The sequence below is a fragment of the Pan troglodytes genome, chromosome 17 (genome assembly GCF_028858775.2).
Source record: "Pan troglodytes isolate AG18354 chromosome 17, NHGRI_mPanTro3-v2.0_pri, whole genome shotgun sequence".
NCBI lineage: Eukaryota > Metazoa > Chordata > Mammalia > Primates > Hominidae > Pan > Pan troglodytes.
Window position 1 is genome coordinate 41,841,851 of NC_072415.2, and position 16,488 is coordinate 41,858,338.

Below are 16,488 nucleotides of genomic sequence, written 5' to 3' on the forward strand. Positions count from 1 at the left end.
TATTGTTTGTTTTGTTTTGTCTTGTTTTTTGAGACAGAGTTTTGCTCTTGTTGCCCAGGCTGGTGTGCAATGGCAAGATCTCGGCTCACTGAAACCTCCGCCTCCCAGATTAAAGTGATTCTCCTGCCTCAGCCTCCTGAGTGGCTGGGATTACAGGCACCTGCCACTGCCCCCAGCTAATTTTTGTATTTTTAGTAGAGACAGGGTTTCACCATCTTGGCCTGGCTGGTCTTGAACTCCTGACCTCATGATCCACCCGCCTCAGCCTCCCAAAGTGTTGGGATTATAGGTGGGAGCCACTGCACCCCATCTTGTTTTGTTTTTTTGTGTGTCGGAGTCTTGCTCTGTCGCCAGACTGGAGGGCAGTGATGTGATCTTGGCTCACTGCAACCTCTGCCTCCGGGTTCAAGCAATTCTCCTGCCTCAGTCTCCCGAGTAGCTGGGACTATAGGCGCATACCACCACGCCCAGCTAATTTTTGTATTTTTAGTAGAGACGGCGTTTCACCATGTTGGCCAGGATGGTCTCCATCTCTTGACCTGGTGATCCGGCCGCCTCTGCCTCCCAAAGTACTGGGATTACAGGCGTAAGCCACTGCGCCCAGCCGTTGTTTTTAATTCTGACACTAATAACGATTTTAAATTCTTTCTTGGACCCCTGGTCTTGTTTGTTTCCAGTTCTGTCCACTTTGCCGTTTAATACCCGATGAGAATCCAAGCAGCTTCAGTGGCAGTTTAATAAGACATCTGCAAGTTAGTCACACTTTGTTTTATGATGATTTCATAGTAAGTATATTTTCTTATTTTTACATTATGTTTTTATGCTGTCTTGTTAAGCTTTCCTTTCTGATCCAAGTGAATAAAATTATAGAGGAAAAAATGTGTATATAGCTGTAGTGTTGAGTATTAGCATTAAGTAAGAAATCATGAAAATAGAATGTTTTGGCCTGGTGCAGTGGCTCACGCCTGTAATCCCAACACTTTGGGAGGCCGAGGTGGGCGAATCACTTGAGGTCAGGAGTTCAAGACCAGCCTGGCCAACATGGTGAAATCCTATCTCTATTAAAAATACTAAAAATAAAAAAATTAGCCAGGCATGGTGGTACACGCCTGTAGTCCCAGCTACTCGGTAGGCTGAGGCAGGAGAATCGCTTGAACCCAGGAGGCAGAGGTTTCAGTGAGCTGAGATCGCACCACTCCACTCCAGCCTGGGCAACAGAGTGAGACTTTGTCTCAAAAAAAAAAAAAAAAAAAAAGAAATGCAATTTCAAGATAAAATTTAATAACGATTGAAGATTGTCATTTGAGAATTTTCTCCATGCTTTCTATCTGCCAATTATTATTATCCAGGTTGGATACAAGGAGCTCAGGTTCTAAACTAGTTTTAAGCAATAGCTCTGTCATATATGTGCGACCTTGCAGAAGGTATTTAACCTCGGAAACTCAGTTTGTGCACTGGTTAAGGGAAGAGATTAAAAGCACCTACTCCCAAAATTCTTCTTAGGATTAAATGAGATAATGTATATAAAGTGTTTTGCACAGTTCAGGTGCAGATGTTAGGCAAATTGGAGATGGGATGGGAGTAGAATTGTTAGGACCACTTGAGGAAATGAACAAGGAACATGACAGAGGCTTTAAATTCTCAGCTCCATATCTCTAAGCATGTCTTTTGTGGCCCATATGGCACACAGGCCTCAACAGAACTTGGTTCTGGTCTATGTGTTCTCTCTGGTAATACAAAGAGGTTTCTCTTGGCCGGGCGTGGTGGCTCACACTTGTAATCCCAGCACTTTGGGAGGCCGAGATGGGCGGATCACGAGGTCAGGAGATCGTGACCATCCTGGCTAACACGGTGAAACCCTGTCTCTACTAAAAATACAAGAAAATTAGTTGGGCATGGTGGCGGGCGCCTGTGGTCCCAGCTACTCTGGAGGCTGAGGCAGGAGAATGGCGTGAACTCGGGAGGCGGAGCTTGCAGTGAACTGTGATCGCGCCACTGCACTCCAGCCTGGGTGACAGAGCGAGACTCCGTCTCAAGAGGTTTCTCTTTACCTTAGCTCTATGAGGTGTTCTAAAAGCCAGGTCGATTCTATGGCTGTTCTGTCTAATCATGCTCAGTCTGTTCTCAAGATCTTTCAGACAAAGCATGATCCAGAGCTAGGCAGGATGAAGCCACTTTGATAAGAATACTTTCCAGCCACTCACAGCCATATTCTTGGGTAGGGAAGTGAACTTGAAGTAGTGTTCTTTGTTTTGATTTTTTGCTTCCTGAGCTACTATATACTAAGCTAAGCACTCTATGTATATATCACATTTTATTCCTTGTAGCAACTTCCGTGAAGTGAATACTGTATTTTTATCTTCATTTAACTGAAATATCTGAAGCTCAAAGGTTAACTGAATTATCTAAGAACAAGCCAGTATCAAGACCAAACCTTGTGCTCTGCTGTGCTTTATGACTTTCCTTTGGATTTTGTGGGGTTTTTTTTTTGTTTTGTTTTTATATTGCAGAATGGACTTTGAATAGAGATTTCACCTTTTGTTATTGCGGAAGAGGAGAGGGATTGCAGAGGATAGGGTTCTTAATGGTTTTTGTTTTACTTATAGAATGTGCTGACATAGAATTTTGAATTCCCCTTTGACACATAGGAGGCAAGGAGAAAGTTTTGTTTTTAACATTTTCTTCAGAAATAGCCATTCAGTGGTACTGCTGGCATTGGTGAAGCCTGTGGGGGAGCCTGAACTTTGCTCCATTTTACAGGTTTATGTGGAACATAGCACTCTGACCAGGATTTGTAATGGTGACTAAAAACTTCTCATTATATCAGATAAAAACTTCAAATTCCAAATCAAGACTGTTTATTATGACAGTAACTAGTTAATCGATAGACAACAAAGTGAAGTAGAAAATTCATTAGCCCCAAAGCAAAAGTCCTGGGTTCTATGACAGGCTTTGTGGAACCTTGGACAAGTCTCCTAACTTTAGTTCCCTACAAAATGAGGGTATTGCATTGACCCTCATCCTCTAGTTTCTGAAATACTATTGACTCTGAATATTTCTAATTATTTTTCTTTATTGTAGGATTTTAATATAATTGAGGAAGCTCTTATCCGAAGAGTCTTAGACCGGTCACTTCTTGAATATGTGAATCACTCGAACACCACATAATTTTATTAAAACGAAGGGAAAAGGGACCACTGAATTGCACCATTTAAGATGCTGCTTGAACAAATTGGAGGGAAGTTGTCAATGATTGATGGGCAAAAATGTACAACACAGTTATGTGTTTGTCCATGTTTATTGTTATAGTGCATTTAAAAACTGCTTTAATTTTAATTGTTTAAATCTGTTTTACATCCTTGAGATTCTTACACATCTAACAACAAAAAAAATTATCTACATCAGTCATTGTTACATGGAAAAGACACATGGTAGGCAAGTAGGTGGAGGATCTCAGTTTGCAAATTAGATAATACTCTGTGTATAATGCTACATATTAATAACTACCATCGTGATTAGGCACGATAACTAATCTTTGTTCTGTGTAAAAAAAAATGGAGAGTGAAACAAAGTGCAGACATTCAAAGAAATAAGAAATCTGCTCCAATGCTCTTGTTCTAATCTCTAATAGGTTAACGTTAATAATCTTGTATGGGAGTTGGAAAGGAAAATTTTGGAAGTCAAGAAAGTCCATTTAGGCCGGACGCGGTGGCTTACGCTTGTAATCCCAGCACTTTGGGAGGCTGAAGCAGGCGGATCACAAGGTCAGGAGTTCGAGACCAGCCTGGCCAACACTGGTCTCTGTGAAACTCCGTCTCTACTAAAAATACAAAAATTAGCTGGACGTGGTGGCGGGCACCTGTAATCCCAGCTACTTGGGAGGCTGAGGCAGAAGAATCACTTGAACCCGGGAGGCAGAGGTTACAGTGAGCTGAGATTGCGCCAGTACACTCCAGCCTGGGTGACAGAGCTAGACCCCATCTCAAAAAAAAAGAAAAAAAAAATCCATTTAACCAAATTGTCTTACGTAATACTGTAACAAAACAAATTTTGTGTTAGAAAAGTATACTTAATTCTTTTTATAACTGCATACATAAGAATTCAATATTTTTCAAATATTTATAGCTTATTTAGAAATATTTCTATAATATAAGCAATTTCTTAAAAACCATCAGATGATACTTACAGTATAAGTATTCACATCCAGACTTTTTAGTAGAAAACCCTAAGGGCTTTGATATCTTTTTTGATTGTAACATTTTAAAAATTATGAAATAAAAGTACTGAAAACCAGACACAAAATTTATAGCTGAATGCCTTATTATAAGGAAATACTCTTTTAGGACTCAGCCAGTCACCCCACGTGTCCTTTTTGTGTCCTGTCACAATTACAACCCCACAAAAGTAACTGCTAGACTGATTTAAATAGTAATCACTTTGTTGCATTTGATTACTGCTGCCACACCTAAATGCATATATCTATATTTTAATATTATCAATTTAAAGTTGTTATTAAATGTATATTTTATTTTACATCTCTTTTTTAATCTAGAAGTTCCTCCTTCTTTCCAGTTCCTTAAAATTTACCTGGTGAAGAACCTGATCCTAGGACCTATAGAGTTTCCCATACTTTGTATTTTGCTGATTGCACACTCATGGCACGGTTCAGCACATTGCCCTGTCCTCTAGATATTAGCACAAGGTGCAGGTTCAGGCACATTGAATTTGAGAAGACTTAGGTTCAGTCCTTTGGCAAGACTGTAAATCATGGTGTCTTTCTTTCCTTCCTTCCTTCCTTCCTTCCTTCCTTCCTTCTTTCTCTTTCTCTCTCTCTCTCTTTCTTTTTCTTTCTCTGTTTTTCAGAGTTGCACTCTGTTGCCCAGGCTGGAGTACAGTGGCACGATCTCGACTCACTGCAACCTCCATCTCCCGGGTTCAAGCAGTTCTCCTGTTTCAGCCTCCCAAGTAGCTGGGACTACAGGTGCATGCCACCATGCCCGGCTAATTTTTGTATTTTTAGTAGAGAGGGGGTTTCACCATAATGGTCAGGCTGGTCTTGAACTCCTGAACTCAAGTGATCCACCAGCCTTGGCCTCCCAAAATGCTGGGATTACAGGCATGAGCCACCGTGCCCAGCTAATTTTTGTATTTTTAGTAGAGACAGGGTTTCACCATAATAGCCAGGCTGGTCTCAAACTCCTTACCTTGTGATCCACCCACCTCAGCCTTCCAAAGTGCTGGGATTATAGGCGTGAGCCACTGTGCCCGGCCTACAGGGTTTTTATCTAACCTTTCTGTTACATCTGTACCTCTCTTCTTCTGTACTGAAAGTCCTGGTTTTCAAGAACACAGGGCACGATAGAATTAGAACATCCCACAATTACTCATTTCTTTTATTTATCTTACACTTACAGCTGTCTCAGAATAACAATAGAAATACAACCACAAATAATATGGCAATTGAAACAATTAAAAAGTTTTCAGTTGCTTTTCTCATTCTTTCCCAATTTTTTTTTTTTTTCTTTTGAGATGGAGTTTAGCTCTTGTTGCCCAGGCTGGAGTGCAATGGTGCGATCTCGGCTCACTGCAACCTCTGCCTCCTGGATTAAAGCAATTCTCCTGCCTCAGCTTCCCGAGTAGCTGGGATTATAGGCATGTGCCACCATGCCCTGCTAATTTTGTATTTTTAGTAGAGTCAGGATTTCTCCACGTTGGTCAGGCTGGCCTCAAACTCTTGACCTCAGGTGATCCGCCTGCCTCGGCCTCCCAAAGTGCTGGGATTACAGGTGTGAGCCACTGCGCCCAACACCCCAATTTTTAAAATAGTTATACTGTGTCAACATTTTCAGAATATACTGGTATAGCATACTGTACTTTCTTCCTTTTATCCCCCATTTATTCTTAGTTCTTCAACTATATATTTAACACTTGCCCCCAGTTTTGTTTTGTTTTGTTTTGAGGTGGAATCTTGCTCTGTTGCCCAGGCTGGAGTGCAGTGGTGTGATCTTGGCTCACTGCAACCTCCGCCTCCCGGGTTCAAGTGATTCTCCTGCCTCCGCCTCTCGAGTAGCTGGGATTACAGGTGGGCACCACCACACCCGGCTAATTGTTGTATTTTTAGTAGAGATGGGTTTTGCCATGTTGGCCAGGCTGGTTTTGAACTCCTGACCTCAAGTGATCCACCTGTGTTGGCCTCCTAAAGTACTGGGATTACAGGTGTGTGCCACCGCGCCAGGCGATTGCCCCGTTTTTATTTGATGGCTCTGACTGTTTCTCATATCTGACTCTTTAATTATGAATCCAGGGCATAGATTAGTATCTCCATCTTGTAAGGATGCAAAGAAGCCAGGAAAATAAGTAATATCAACTCCTGAGGATAAAATGTTACTTGACTAGAGTTAGCTTTTTAATTGTAATCATTTATAAACTTCTTTGTTCCTTACATATAAGCATAGTCATAACCATGGTGCCCAAAATTTTCTATAAGTTATTGTAACTCCTTAAAGGTCTTGCTACAGTTCTTTTATCCAGTACAAATAATTGGGAAAAATGTAAAGCTGAATGAAATCTAGTGAGCCTCATAGCCTCCCTTTTAGATATTGATTTTAAGTTTGCTTTTCACAGCTGCTAAAAAGTAACAACTGATTTTTAGTTCCACTACCTCTCTTTCTTCAATTTAGATGGATCATACAATAAAGCAAAACCTGGCTGGTTACAGTGGCTCACACCTATAATCCCAGCACTTTGGGAGGCTGAGGTGGAGGGTCTTATGAGCCCAGGAGTTCAAGACCAACCTGGGCAATATAGTGAGACTCCTTCTATTAAAACAAAAACAAAAACAAACAAACAAACAAAAAGCTGGGCATGATGCACACCTTTAGTTTCAGCTACTAAGGAGGCTGAGGTTGGAGGATCACTTGAGCCCAGGAGGTCAACACTGCAGTGAGCTATGATCATGCTACTGCACTCCAGCCTGGGCAACAGAGCAAGACCCTGTCTCCAAAAACATAAATAATTAAATATAAATAAAAATAAAGCAAAATCTGTTGGGAAATGAGAAAAAGGAGAGGAATTTTTCAGGAATAATCATAAAAAGAGAAATGATCATCAGACTGAAAGTCCAGAGCCTGAGAAATGAAAACATATTTTTAAGCATTGGTGTTGACCATGCAGACAAACTTTTGTTAATTCAGAGCAATACAAAAGGCACTTTGAATCTATAAAACTTGAAAAAGTTAAAAATTGTATGTCGGATAAAGCTTTAAGTCATCTGTCACTATTAACCTCAGTGCAGCAATTCTGACTCCTGTGCCTGGATTCCTCTTATGATAATTTTGCCACCTACAGGACAGATTAGGTGCTGGTCGCCTGAATTATTTTGTGTTCTGAATTATTTTGAGCTCTAAAATGGTAAAGTACAAATACTCATTGTTTTACTGTGCCTTTGGCCTTTTATAAAAAGGTATTTATAATTCATTGATAAAAACCAATATTTGAAGCTGTTGATTACCAACAAAAAAGTTTCACTCTCTCTATAGTGCTTCAGGATACAACTTTTTCAGGGTCTTATTAGAGAAAAACTGATTCACATGTTATTCTTCTAAAGCTAAATTATTAAAATGTAGGTTGAAAGATTGGATTGATTGTGAATCTACACTAAAGATATGGTTCCAGGCAGACCTCCTTAGAGACCTCCAGGCAGACCTCCTTACTGTCTTCAGTGATGTTTAATTTCATTACTGTTACTGGGTGCCAAGTGTCTTTCATTTGGAAGTGAACTTACTCCAGTTATTGAATGTTTATCATATCATAATTTGCATTTTTCAAACATTGAAGGTATTTTAAAAAGTCACTAAGAGATTCATTCTTTTATTATTCAACAAATAGTGTAATGATCAGAATTTAAAATGTATGATTCTTTTTCTTCTGTAAGTATGTATTGCTATGATAAATAAAAAATGGCAGGACCATTGTTTTTATTAAAATATCTACTGTGTCTATTCTTAAACATTAATCTTGGTTACTTTTTAACTCAAGTTTAATAATGCTTTTTAAATTTTCATCATTGAGCAATATCTGTCACAAAGGTGTACATTCATTTAGGCCAGTAGTTCTCAACTGGGGGTAATTTTGTCTCCCAGCAGACATTGGCAATGTCTAGATACATTTTGGGTTGTCCTAACAGGGCTCGGGTGTGCTAGTGGCCTGAGATCTAGATACAGGTCAGGGATGCTGTTCAGCATTCTACAGTGCACAAGACAGCCCCTCGCAACAAAGAATTATCCTGCGCAAAATGGCAATAGTGCCTAGGCTTAGAAACTCTGATTTGGTCAACATAATACTGAGCACTATGGAATTATTATTTGTTCTGCTAGCAAGAGGCTTCACTGAAATTTAAAAGGTAAGATGTAGATAGATTCTTCCCCCCGCTAAATCCATACTAAGTTTCGAATGGCTGTAGCTGTCATGCGTACCCATATGTCATGAGCATATTAATTTTTTGATTTTTTGCAAGAACACATACAGGACAGAACACAAGTGTTACTGACGAAACCTCTGATGCCTGTTTGCTGAGTGACGTTCTAGATGATTGAGGGAACCCAGATCAGTTGAGAAGATTTACCTTCATCATTTAGATTATCTTTATTGAAATAAGACAAAATATTACAGAGGGACACTCATGTCTGAGATCCTTGAAGCTAATAGTTATGTTTTTGTATTATTACTAGAAAATCATGTGGTATTTTAATCCTAAAGATTTCAGCAAAGACAACGCATGGATCTTAAGGCTAATCATTGCCACCACAATAGCCATGTAAGAAGCCCAACGAAGGAGAATCACAGGGAGTAGTATTGATCTAGGTGAACTGGATTATGGTACAATTACAAGTCCCAAATCCCAGTGCTCATCCAAAGTCTACTGTGGTTCCTGGCTCTCCTCCAGGGAAGCTGTTCTCCAGCTTCAGAATTCCAGGGTACTTTCATCTCATGGCATTTGTATATCACTGTGTGTTCCTATATCACCCCTCGCAACAGGCTGCTGAGTTGGCTACACAGGTAATTTCTGTTCATTATTTGCCAATGCAAGTCACATGGCCATATGTAATGTCAAGGCATTGAGGAAATCCAGTCTTCTCACGTAGAAGACAACTGGATACTGAGGCATAATAGTAATACCAACCATGAAGGTACAAGCCAGGCAGAGTTGACAAAGAAGACAGGAAGTACACAGGGTAAAGACATTAAAAATATGTGTGGAAAGGAGGGGTGAAAAGTCAAAATGAGACTAGCTTTCTAAAACATGAAGTCACGTTCATTTTTGCCATGGTAGTATTTTCTTTTTCTTTTCTTTTTTTTTGAGATGGAGTCTTGCTCTGTTACCCAGGCTGGAGTGCAGTGGCATGATCTCAGCTCACTGCAACCTCTACCTCCCAGGTTCAAGCAATTCTCCTGTCTCAGTCTCCTGAGTAGCTGGGACTACAGGCATGCACCACCATGCCCGGCTAATTTTTGTATTTTTAGTAGAGACGGAGTTTCACCATATTGGTCAGGCTGGTCTCGAACTCCTGCCCTCAGATGATCCGCCTGCCTTGGCCTCCCAAAGTGCTGGGATTACAGGCGTGAGCCACCACGCCTGGCCCTGCCATGGTAATATTTTCGTTAATTTTACTTAAAGTTTGGGATTATTTTACCAAATGAAAGAACTGTCAGTTTCTCAGACATAAAATAGTGATTTCTTTTTTTGAATTGTTCTTTCTTATTTATTAACAAAAATGCCAAATATGTTGTCTGTCCCTTACAACAGTATTTTCTCAGTATACTCCTTGTCTGCCGCCATCAGAACCACTTGGGATACTTGTTATAATTGCACTTTCCTGGGCCCTCTCCAGATGTACAGAATCTCTGAAATTATCATGGATTCATCAGGAAGTCATTGATATGTATGCCAACCTGCCCATTTCTCACCACCTCCATTTTTACAATTCTACTCCATCCATCAGCGTCTCTTGCCTGGATCCCTAGAGCTATCTAATTGGACTCCGTGCCCACATTTAAGAAATTGTCCATTTCTCAGCCAGTCGTAATCACGCCTGTAATCCCTGCATTTTGGGAGGCTGAGGTGGGTGAATCATCTGAGGTCAGGAGTTCGAGACCAGCCTGGCCAACATGATGAAACCCCGTCTCTACTAAAAATACAAAAAATCGGCCAGGCACGGTGGCTCATGCCTGTAATCCCAGCACTTTGGGAGGCCAAGATGGGTGGATCACCTGAGGTCGGGAGTTCAAGACCAGGCTGACCAACATGGAGGAATCCCAACTCTACTAAAAATACAAAATTAGCTGGGCTTGGTGGTGCATGCCTGTAATCCCAGCTACTCAGGAGGCTGAGGCAGGAAAATTGCTTGAACCTGGGAGGCGGAGGTTGCAGTGAGCCGAAATCGTGCCATTGCACTCTAGCCTGGGCAACAAGAGCTAAACTCCATCTCAAAAAAAAAAAAAAAAAAAAAAAAAAAAAGGTCCATTCCTCATACAGCAGTTGGAGAGATCTTTAAAAGCATCAATCTGATTGTGCCATGCCACCTTTTCACTGCTTAAAATGCTCCCAGGGCCTCCATTGTTTTCTTTGTTGTTGTTGTTTGTGTGTGTATGTCCACGAGTCATTTTATTTGTAAATATATATTACATCTCTAGAAAAGAAACCTAGGATTTTCCCTCCTGTGTGTTTTCGTCTTGCTTCTTCATGGTCCATGATGCCAGCTGAGGTTGTCAGTACAATGAAACCAAACTGGCAGGATGGGAGCAGATTATTCTGCCATTTTTCTAGATCTTTGAGTTGCACATCAAATCTGGGGCTAATCACTCCACACTTGTTTAGCCTGCCTGTGAGGTTCACAATCTTCCCAGCTCTGATCATCAATGATTTCAGACTCGCCAATGTAACCATGCTTCATTATCACAGTTAGAAACCGGATGATGACTTTGGAGCATGGCCCAATAAAAACCTGGTGTTTGCCTCTCTTTTTGGCATTGCTGATGCTCTTGAGAGCATCAGCCAGGACATTTATGCGCACCATTGTGGTGACGTGGAAAGATGGTGGAAAGAGGTTTTTTTTGGTTGTTTTTTTGTTTTTTTTTTTGAAACAGGGTCTCACTCTGTCTTCCAGGCTGAGTGCAGTGGTATGATTACAGCTCACTGCAACCTCGACCTTTTGGGCTCGAGCCATCCTCCCACCTCACCCTCCCTAGTAGCTGGGATCATAGACATGCACTACCATGCTGGGCTAATTTGTAAAATTTTTGTAGAAATGGAGGTCTCACTATGTTGCCCAGGTTGGTCTTTAACTCTTGGACTCCCGCCATTCTCTTGCTTTGGCTTCTCAAAGTGTTGAGATTACAGGTGTGAGCCAACATGCCCGGCCTCCATTATTATGAGAATAAATTCTAAAGGCCTTTCCATGCCCTTCAAAGCCCTTCACAACCTGGTCCCTGCCCACCTCTCCAACTTCATCTCACTCCACTCTCTCCCTTGATCCTTATACTTTGGCCACACTGTTAGGTTTATTAAACACACCAAACTTACAGTGGGTCCTGCATCTTGGCACTTTCTATTCCTTCTGTTTGAAAAGCTCTTCGCTGGGAGTTTGACATGACTGCCTTCTAAATCATTCAACTGTCAGCTCAAATGTCATCTTCTCATAAAGGAATTACCTTGTAATTCCAGCCAAAGTCACTCCTCCACCAAATCTGTCTATTGTTTTATTGTAATGTCTCCATAACTGTACTAGAATGAGAAGTTATCTTATACATTTATTTTCATTTTTATTGGTTATTTCCTCTCTCTAGAATATAAATTTTTGATTGCAAGTATTCACCACTAAATTCTCCAAAATCTAAAACAATGGCACATGTCAAGTACTTAGTAAATATTTCAGCTGTCTAATCTATCATGAGACCTACTGATGATATATACACATACACATCATCAGTGTGTGATGATAACACACATATAAAACATCCAGCATGAAGTAGAAGGATTGCTTGGCCCAGGAGTTCAGGAATTTGAGGCTATAGTGCACTATGATAGTGCCTGTGAATAGCCACTGCACTCCAGCCTGAGTGACATAGCAACACCTCTCCCCATTTTTTTTTTTTTTTTTTTTTTGAGACATGTAATCCCAACACTTAAGACGGAGTCTTGCTCTGTCGCCCAGGCTAGAGTGCAGTGGTGTGATCTCAGCTCAGTGCAACCTCTGCCTCCCGGGTTCAAGCGATTCTCCTGCCTCAGCCTCCTGAGTAGCTGGGATTACAGGCATGTATCACTACGCTCAGCTAATTTTTGTATTTTAGCAGAGGCAGTGTTTCACCTTGTTGGCCAGGCTGGTCTCGAACTCCTGACCTCAAGTGATCCGCCCACCTCGGCCTCCCAAATTGCTGGGATTACAGGTGTGAGCCACCTCGCCGGGCTGTAAAACCCCATTTTTGAAAGAAGAAAAAAATCCTAATATTACCAGTAATCAAAGACATTAACTTGACCACTCTAATCATGTACCATTTTTCTCTCTTAGCATAATGTCTGGCATAGTGTAACCTCTAATAATTTTTCTTTTTTTTTTTAGAGACATGATTTCACCCTCTCACCCAGGCTGGAGTGCAGTGGTGTGACATGGCTCACTGCAGCCTTGACCTCCCAGGTCCAAGTGATCCTCCTACCTCAGCCTCCTGAGTGGCTGGGACTATAGGCACACACCACCACATCTAGCTAATTTTTAAAATTTTTTGTAGAGACAGGGTCTCACTATGTTGCCTAAGCTGGCTGCAAACTCCTGGGCTCAAGTGACCCTCCCACCTCAGCCTCCCAAAGTGCTGAGATTACAGGCGTGAGCTACCAGGCCCAGCCTTCAATAAATATTTTTTGATTCAGTCTATTAGCAAAATTTCTCAATTAATAATCCCCCATGAAAGGATGATATGGTGAAACTGGCATATTGTGCTGGTGACAGCGGTATCACTTACACATTTCAAAGCAAGTTGATAGTAATATCTTACCTCTTGGCCCAGTAATTCTACATCTGGAAATATTTCCTGGCACTCTAATCCAAAATGGAATCTATATGCAGGATGAAATTTATTGCAACACCATTCATAATGACAAAAAAGGAGTGGGACGTAATAAAGTCTAATAACGGTTAAATAGTGGCACTTTTTGATTGTCACTGTCATTAGATAGGTGAATATCCTTCCTGTAGGATATAGCTTAAAAATAATAATAATAAAGATCGGTGAATACATCATTCATAGCTGGGCACGGTGGCATGTGCCTGTAGTAGTCCCAGCTACTTGGGAGGCTGAGGCATGAGGACTGTATAAGCCCAGGAGTTCAACGCTGCAATGAGCTATGATCATGCCATTGCACTCCAGCCTGGGCAACAGAGTGAGACCAAATCTCTAAAAAAAAAAAGAAAAGAAAAAAAATACATCATTCAGTTTACTCTCAAGTCAGCTTGGGAAGAAATGTGTATCTTTAAATTACTATATTTAAACTTTGCTTTAGTTAGTTTTAATTTAATTCTCATAGTGCAATCCTTTTCACTGTTTCTAAGGTTTTAGGAAATATTTTATTGTTGCCCTAGTCCTTCCATCTCCAACACATCATGTTGTTTTATGCCTCTGTGATTTTGCACACTTTTTCCTCAGCCTGAAATAAATTTCATTATTTTTCTGAAAAGACTTCCTTGACCCACCCAAGTAGAGTCAGTCACACCATCTTTTATATCACCAGTATCCCTTGACCATACATCTGTTGCTACAGTTATCACGTTATATTTCTTTGTTTATATATCTGAGATCCATGAGATGGGGAGTTCCTTGAGGGCAAAGGTTGGGATTTATCTTTGTAATCACAGGGCTTTACTAGAAATTCAATTCATGTGTCAATCTGTTCAGGCTACAATAAAAAAATACCATAGACTGGGTGACTTTAGTAACAGATTTTTGGACAGCCGACTTCTCACTGCATCCTTACATGGTGGAGAGGGAGAGAAAGAGAGAGAGAAGATCTCTGGAGTCTCTTATAAGGGGATTAATCTCCTCTGAGGGTTCCACTCTCCTGACCTCATCTAATCCTAATTACCATCCAAATGCCCCATCTTCAAATACTATCAAATGGTGGGTTAGAGCTTCAACATATGAATTTTGGAAGACACAAACATTCAGTCCTTAACAACATGTTCATTGACTGGATGAATGAATGGCTAAAAAATGGATGAGACTATTCATGTTAGCTTTTCAGTGTATTTTCTTAGCAATAAAGCCTACATGGGGAGCAAAATTATAATGAAGAAAGCAGCCCTGTGTCTAAATTTGTGCATTATTGTTTCTGGAACTTAGCAACAGTGTCATGCATCTCTGTAGGCACTCCATAAACATCTGATAAATAAGTTAGTGAATAAATTGTAGTTTGATATGCTTACACAAGATGTTCTTAATGAATAATGTCTTCAAGCCAGATGCATTCCTTCTCTTTAGAGATATGCCCATCAAGTGAACCAAACTACCAGACAACTTCTCTCCTGGACAGAGTTCTAAAGTAAAGATTTAGTCCAGTGATATAGCTCTTATAGGAGAAGCGGTATTATTTTGTGTTCATTTTAAAGCTATAGTGCTAATTCTGAAGGACAACTGTATATATTATAGTTGCTGAGTTTCATTGGCTCTAGATGTTACAGTGTAGTAATCTGCTACAGAGTCAACCTAGGTAACCAAATAAAATGGACTAACCTAGGTAATCACGTAAAATGAAGAAAATGTTTAGCTCTTATATCCACTATGTTTTTGTTTTTGTTTTGTTTTGTTTTGAGATGGAGTCCCGCTCTGTCGCCCAGGCTGGAGTGCAGTGGTGCAATCTCGGCTCACTACAACCTCCGCCTCCTGGGATCAAGCGATTCTCCTGCCTCTGACTCCCTGGTAGCTGGGATTACAGGCACGCGCCACCACGCCCAGCTAATTTTTGTATTTTTAGTAGAGTCAGGGTTTCACCATGTTGGCCAGGCTGGTCTCAAACTCCTGACCTCAGGTGATCTGCCCACCTCGGCCTCTCAAAATGCTAGGATTACAAGTGTGAGCCACCACGCCCGGCCTATCCACTATGTTTTGATATACCTCTAAGGGTATTTCACTTTGTGCCTTTGAAACACTCTTACTAATGTATGCAAGAAGGTCAAAGTCTTATAACAAAATCATACTGTCCTTTGACAGTATTTCAAGGATGTGTCCTCCAGAAATTTCGGCCTTGAGGCATGCTGGTTTTAAAACTACCTTAAAGAGAGAAACTGTAACTTTCTAATTTAAAAAACTTAATAAAGTGATCAAACTCTTAGAATGGTAGTTGAAAGTAGAAAAGGGGAGTTGTTGTTCATGGGTATGGAGTTTCAATTCTGCAAGATAAAAAGTTTTAGAGATCTGTTGCGTAACAAGGTGACTATAGATAACGCTACTGTCTTATACACTTAAAAGTCATGAAACCTCGTCTCTACTAAAAATACAAAAAATTAGCTGGGCGTGATGGCGGACGCCTGTAGTCCCAGCTACTCGGGAGAATGGCGTGAACCTGGGAGGCGGAGCTTGCAGTGAGCCAAGATGGCGCCACTGCACTCTAGCCTGGGGGACTGTGCGAGACTCCGTCTCAAAAAGGCAAAAAAAAAATAGGGTCAGAATGGGCTGGGCGCGGTGGCTTACACCTGTAATCCGAGCACTTTGGGAGGCTGAGGCAGGCGGATCACGAGGTCAGGAGTTTGAAACTAGCCTGACCCAACATGGTGAAACCCCGTGTCTACTAAAAATACAATCATTAACCGGGTGTGATGGCGCAGGCCTGTAAGCCTATAATCCCAGCTACTCAGGAAGCTGAGGCAGGAGAATCGCTTGCATCCGGGAGGCAGAGGTTGCAGTGAGCCAAGATCTCGCCACTGGACTCCATCCTAGGCAACAGAGTGAGACTCCATCTGAAAAAAAAAAAAAAGGTCAGAATGGTAAATTTCATGTTGTGTGTTTTTAAACACAAAGAAAAAAACAACAAACAAAAAATTTTAAGCAAATACCATGGTGTATATATAGTTCTATGACACCCAGTTTAGGAAATTATAATTGTCAGTGAAATTTAGGAAAGAAGAAATGTCATCTTACTGGCAAAGCTCTTGGGGTTTCAAAAATGAAGTATTTAAATATAGAGACAACAACTTTACTCTCTGTTGCTATTTTTTTCACCCACTGGTCTCTCTCCAGACTTTGGATGAAGCTTAAAGCACAGAACATTGTTTGCTTGTTTCCCCCACCATTTGCAGTGATTGTACCATCTCTTAGATATTTACTGAGTTACAAGTTATAGTTAGTATCACCCCCATTTTAACTTAATTACTTTTTAAAAGCCATACCTCCAAAAAGAGTCACATTCTAAGGTACTGGGGTTAGAACTTAAACATAGGAATTGGG

At 40.8% G+C, this 16,488-nt stretch overlaps 1 protein-coding gene and 1 pseudogene across 6 annotated transcripts in view; one reads left to right on the forward strand and one right to left on the reverse strand.

The window, feature by feature from the left end:
- RNF125 (ring finger protein 125) overlaps positions 1-16,488 on the forward strand; it is a 72,283-nt gene that overhangs the window by 46,613 nt on the left and 9,182 nt on the right. The window contains exons 5-7 of one of the 6 annotated variants that reach the window (XR_010151886.1): positions 678-785; positions 3,082-3,268; positions 6,985-7,987. The exons of 1 other annotated variant lie outside the window; for it this stretch is intronic. Coding sequence is in view for 2 of the 5 variants with exons in the window: in XM_001160124.7 (XP_001160124.1) it covers positions 678-785; positions 3,082-3,168 (195 nt within the window). In the remaining 3 variants the exon portion in view is untranslated. Of the gene's footprint in view, positions 1-58; positions 786-3,081; positions 7,988-16,488 lie in introns of those variants that run through there. 4 more of the 6 variants (XR_010151888.1, XR_010151887.1, XM_001160124.7 and 1 more) reach the window with 4 other exon arrangements.
- On the reverse strand, positions 10,649-11,075 carry LOC743849 (small ribosomal subunit protein uS8-like; annotated as a pseudogene).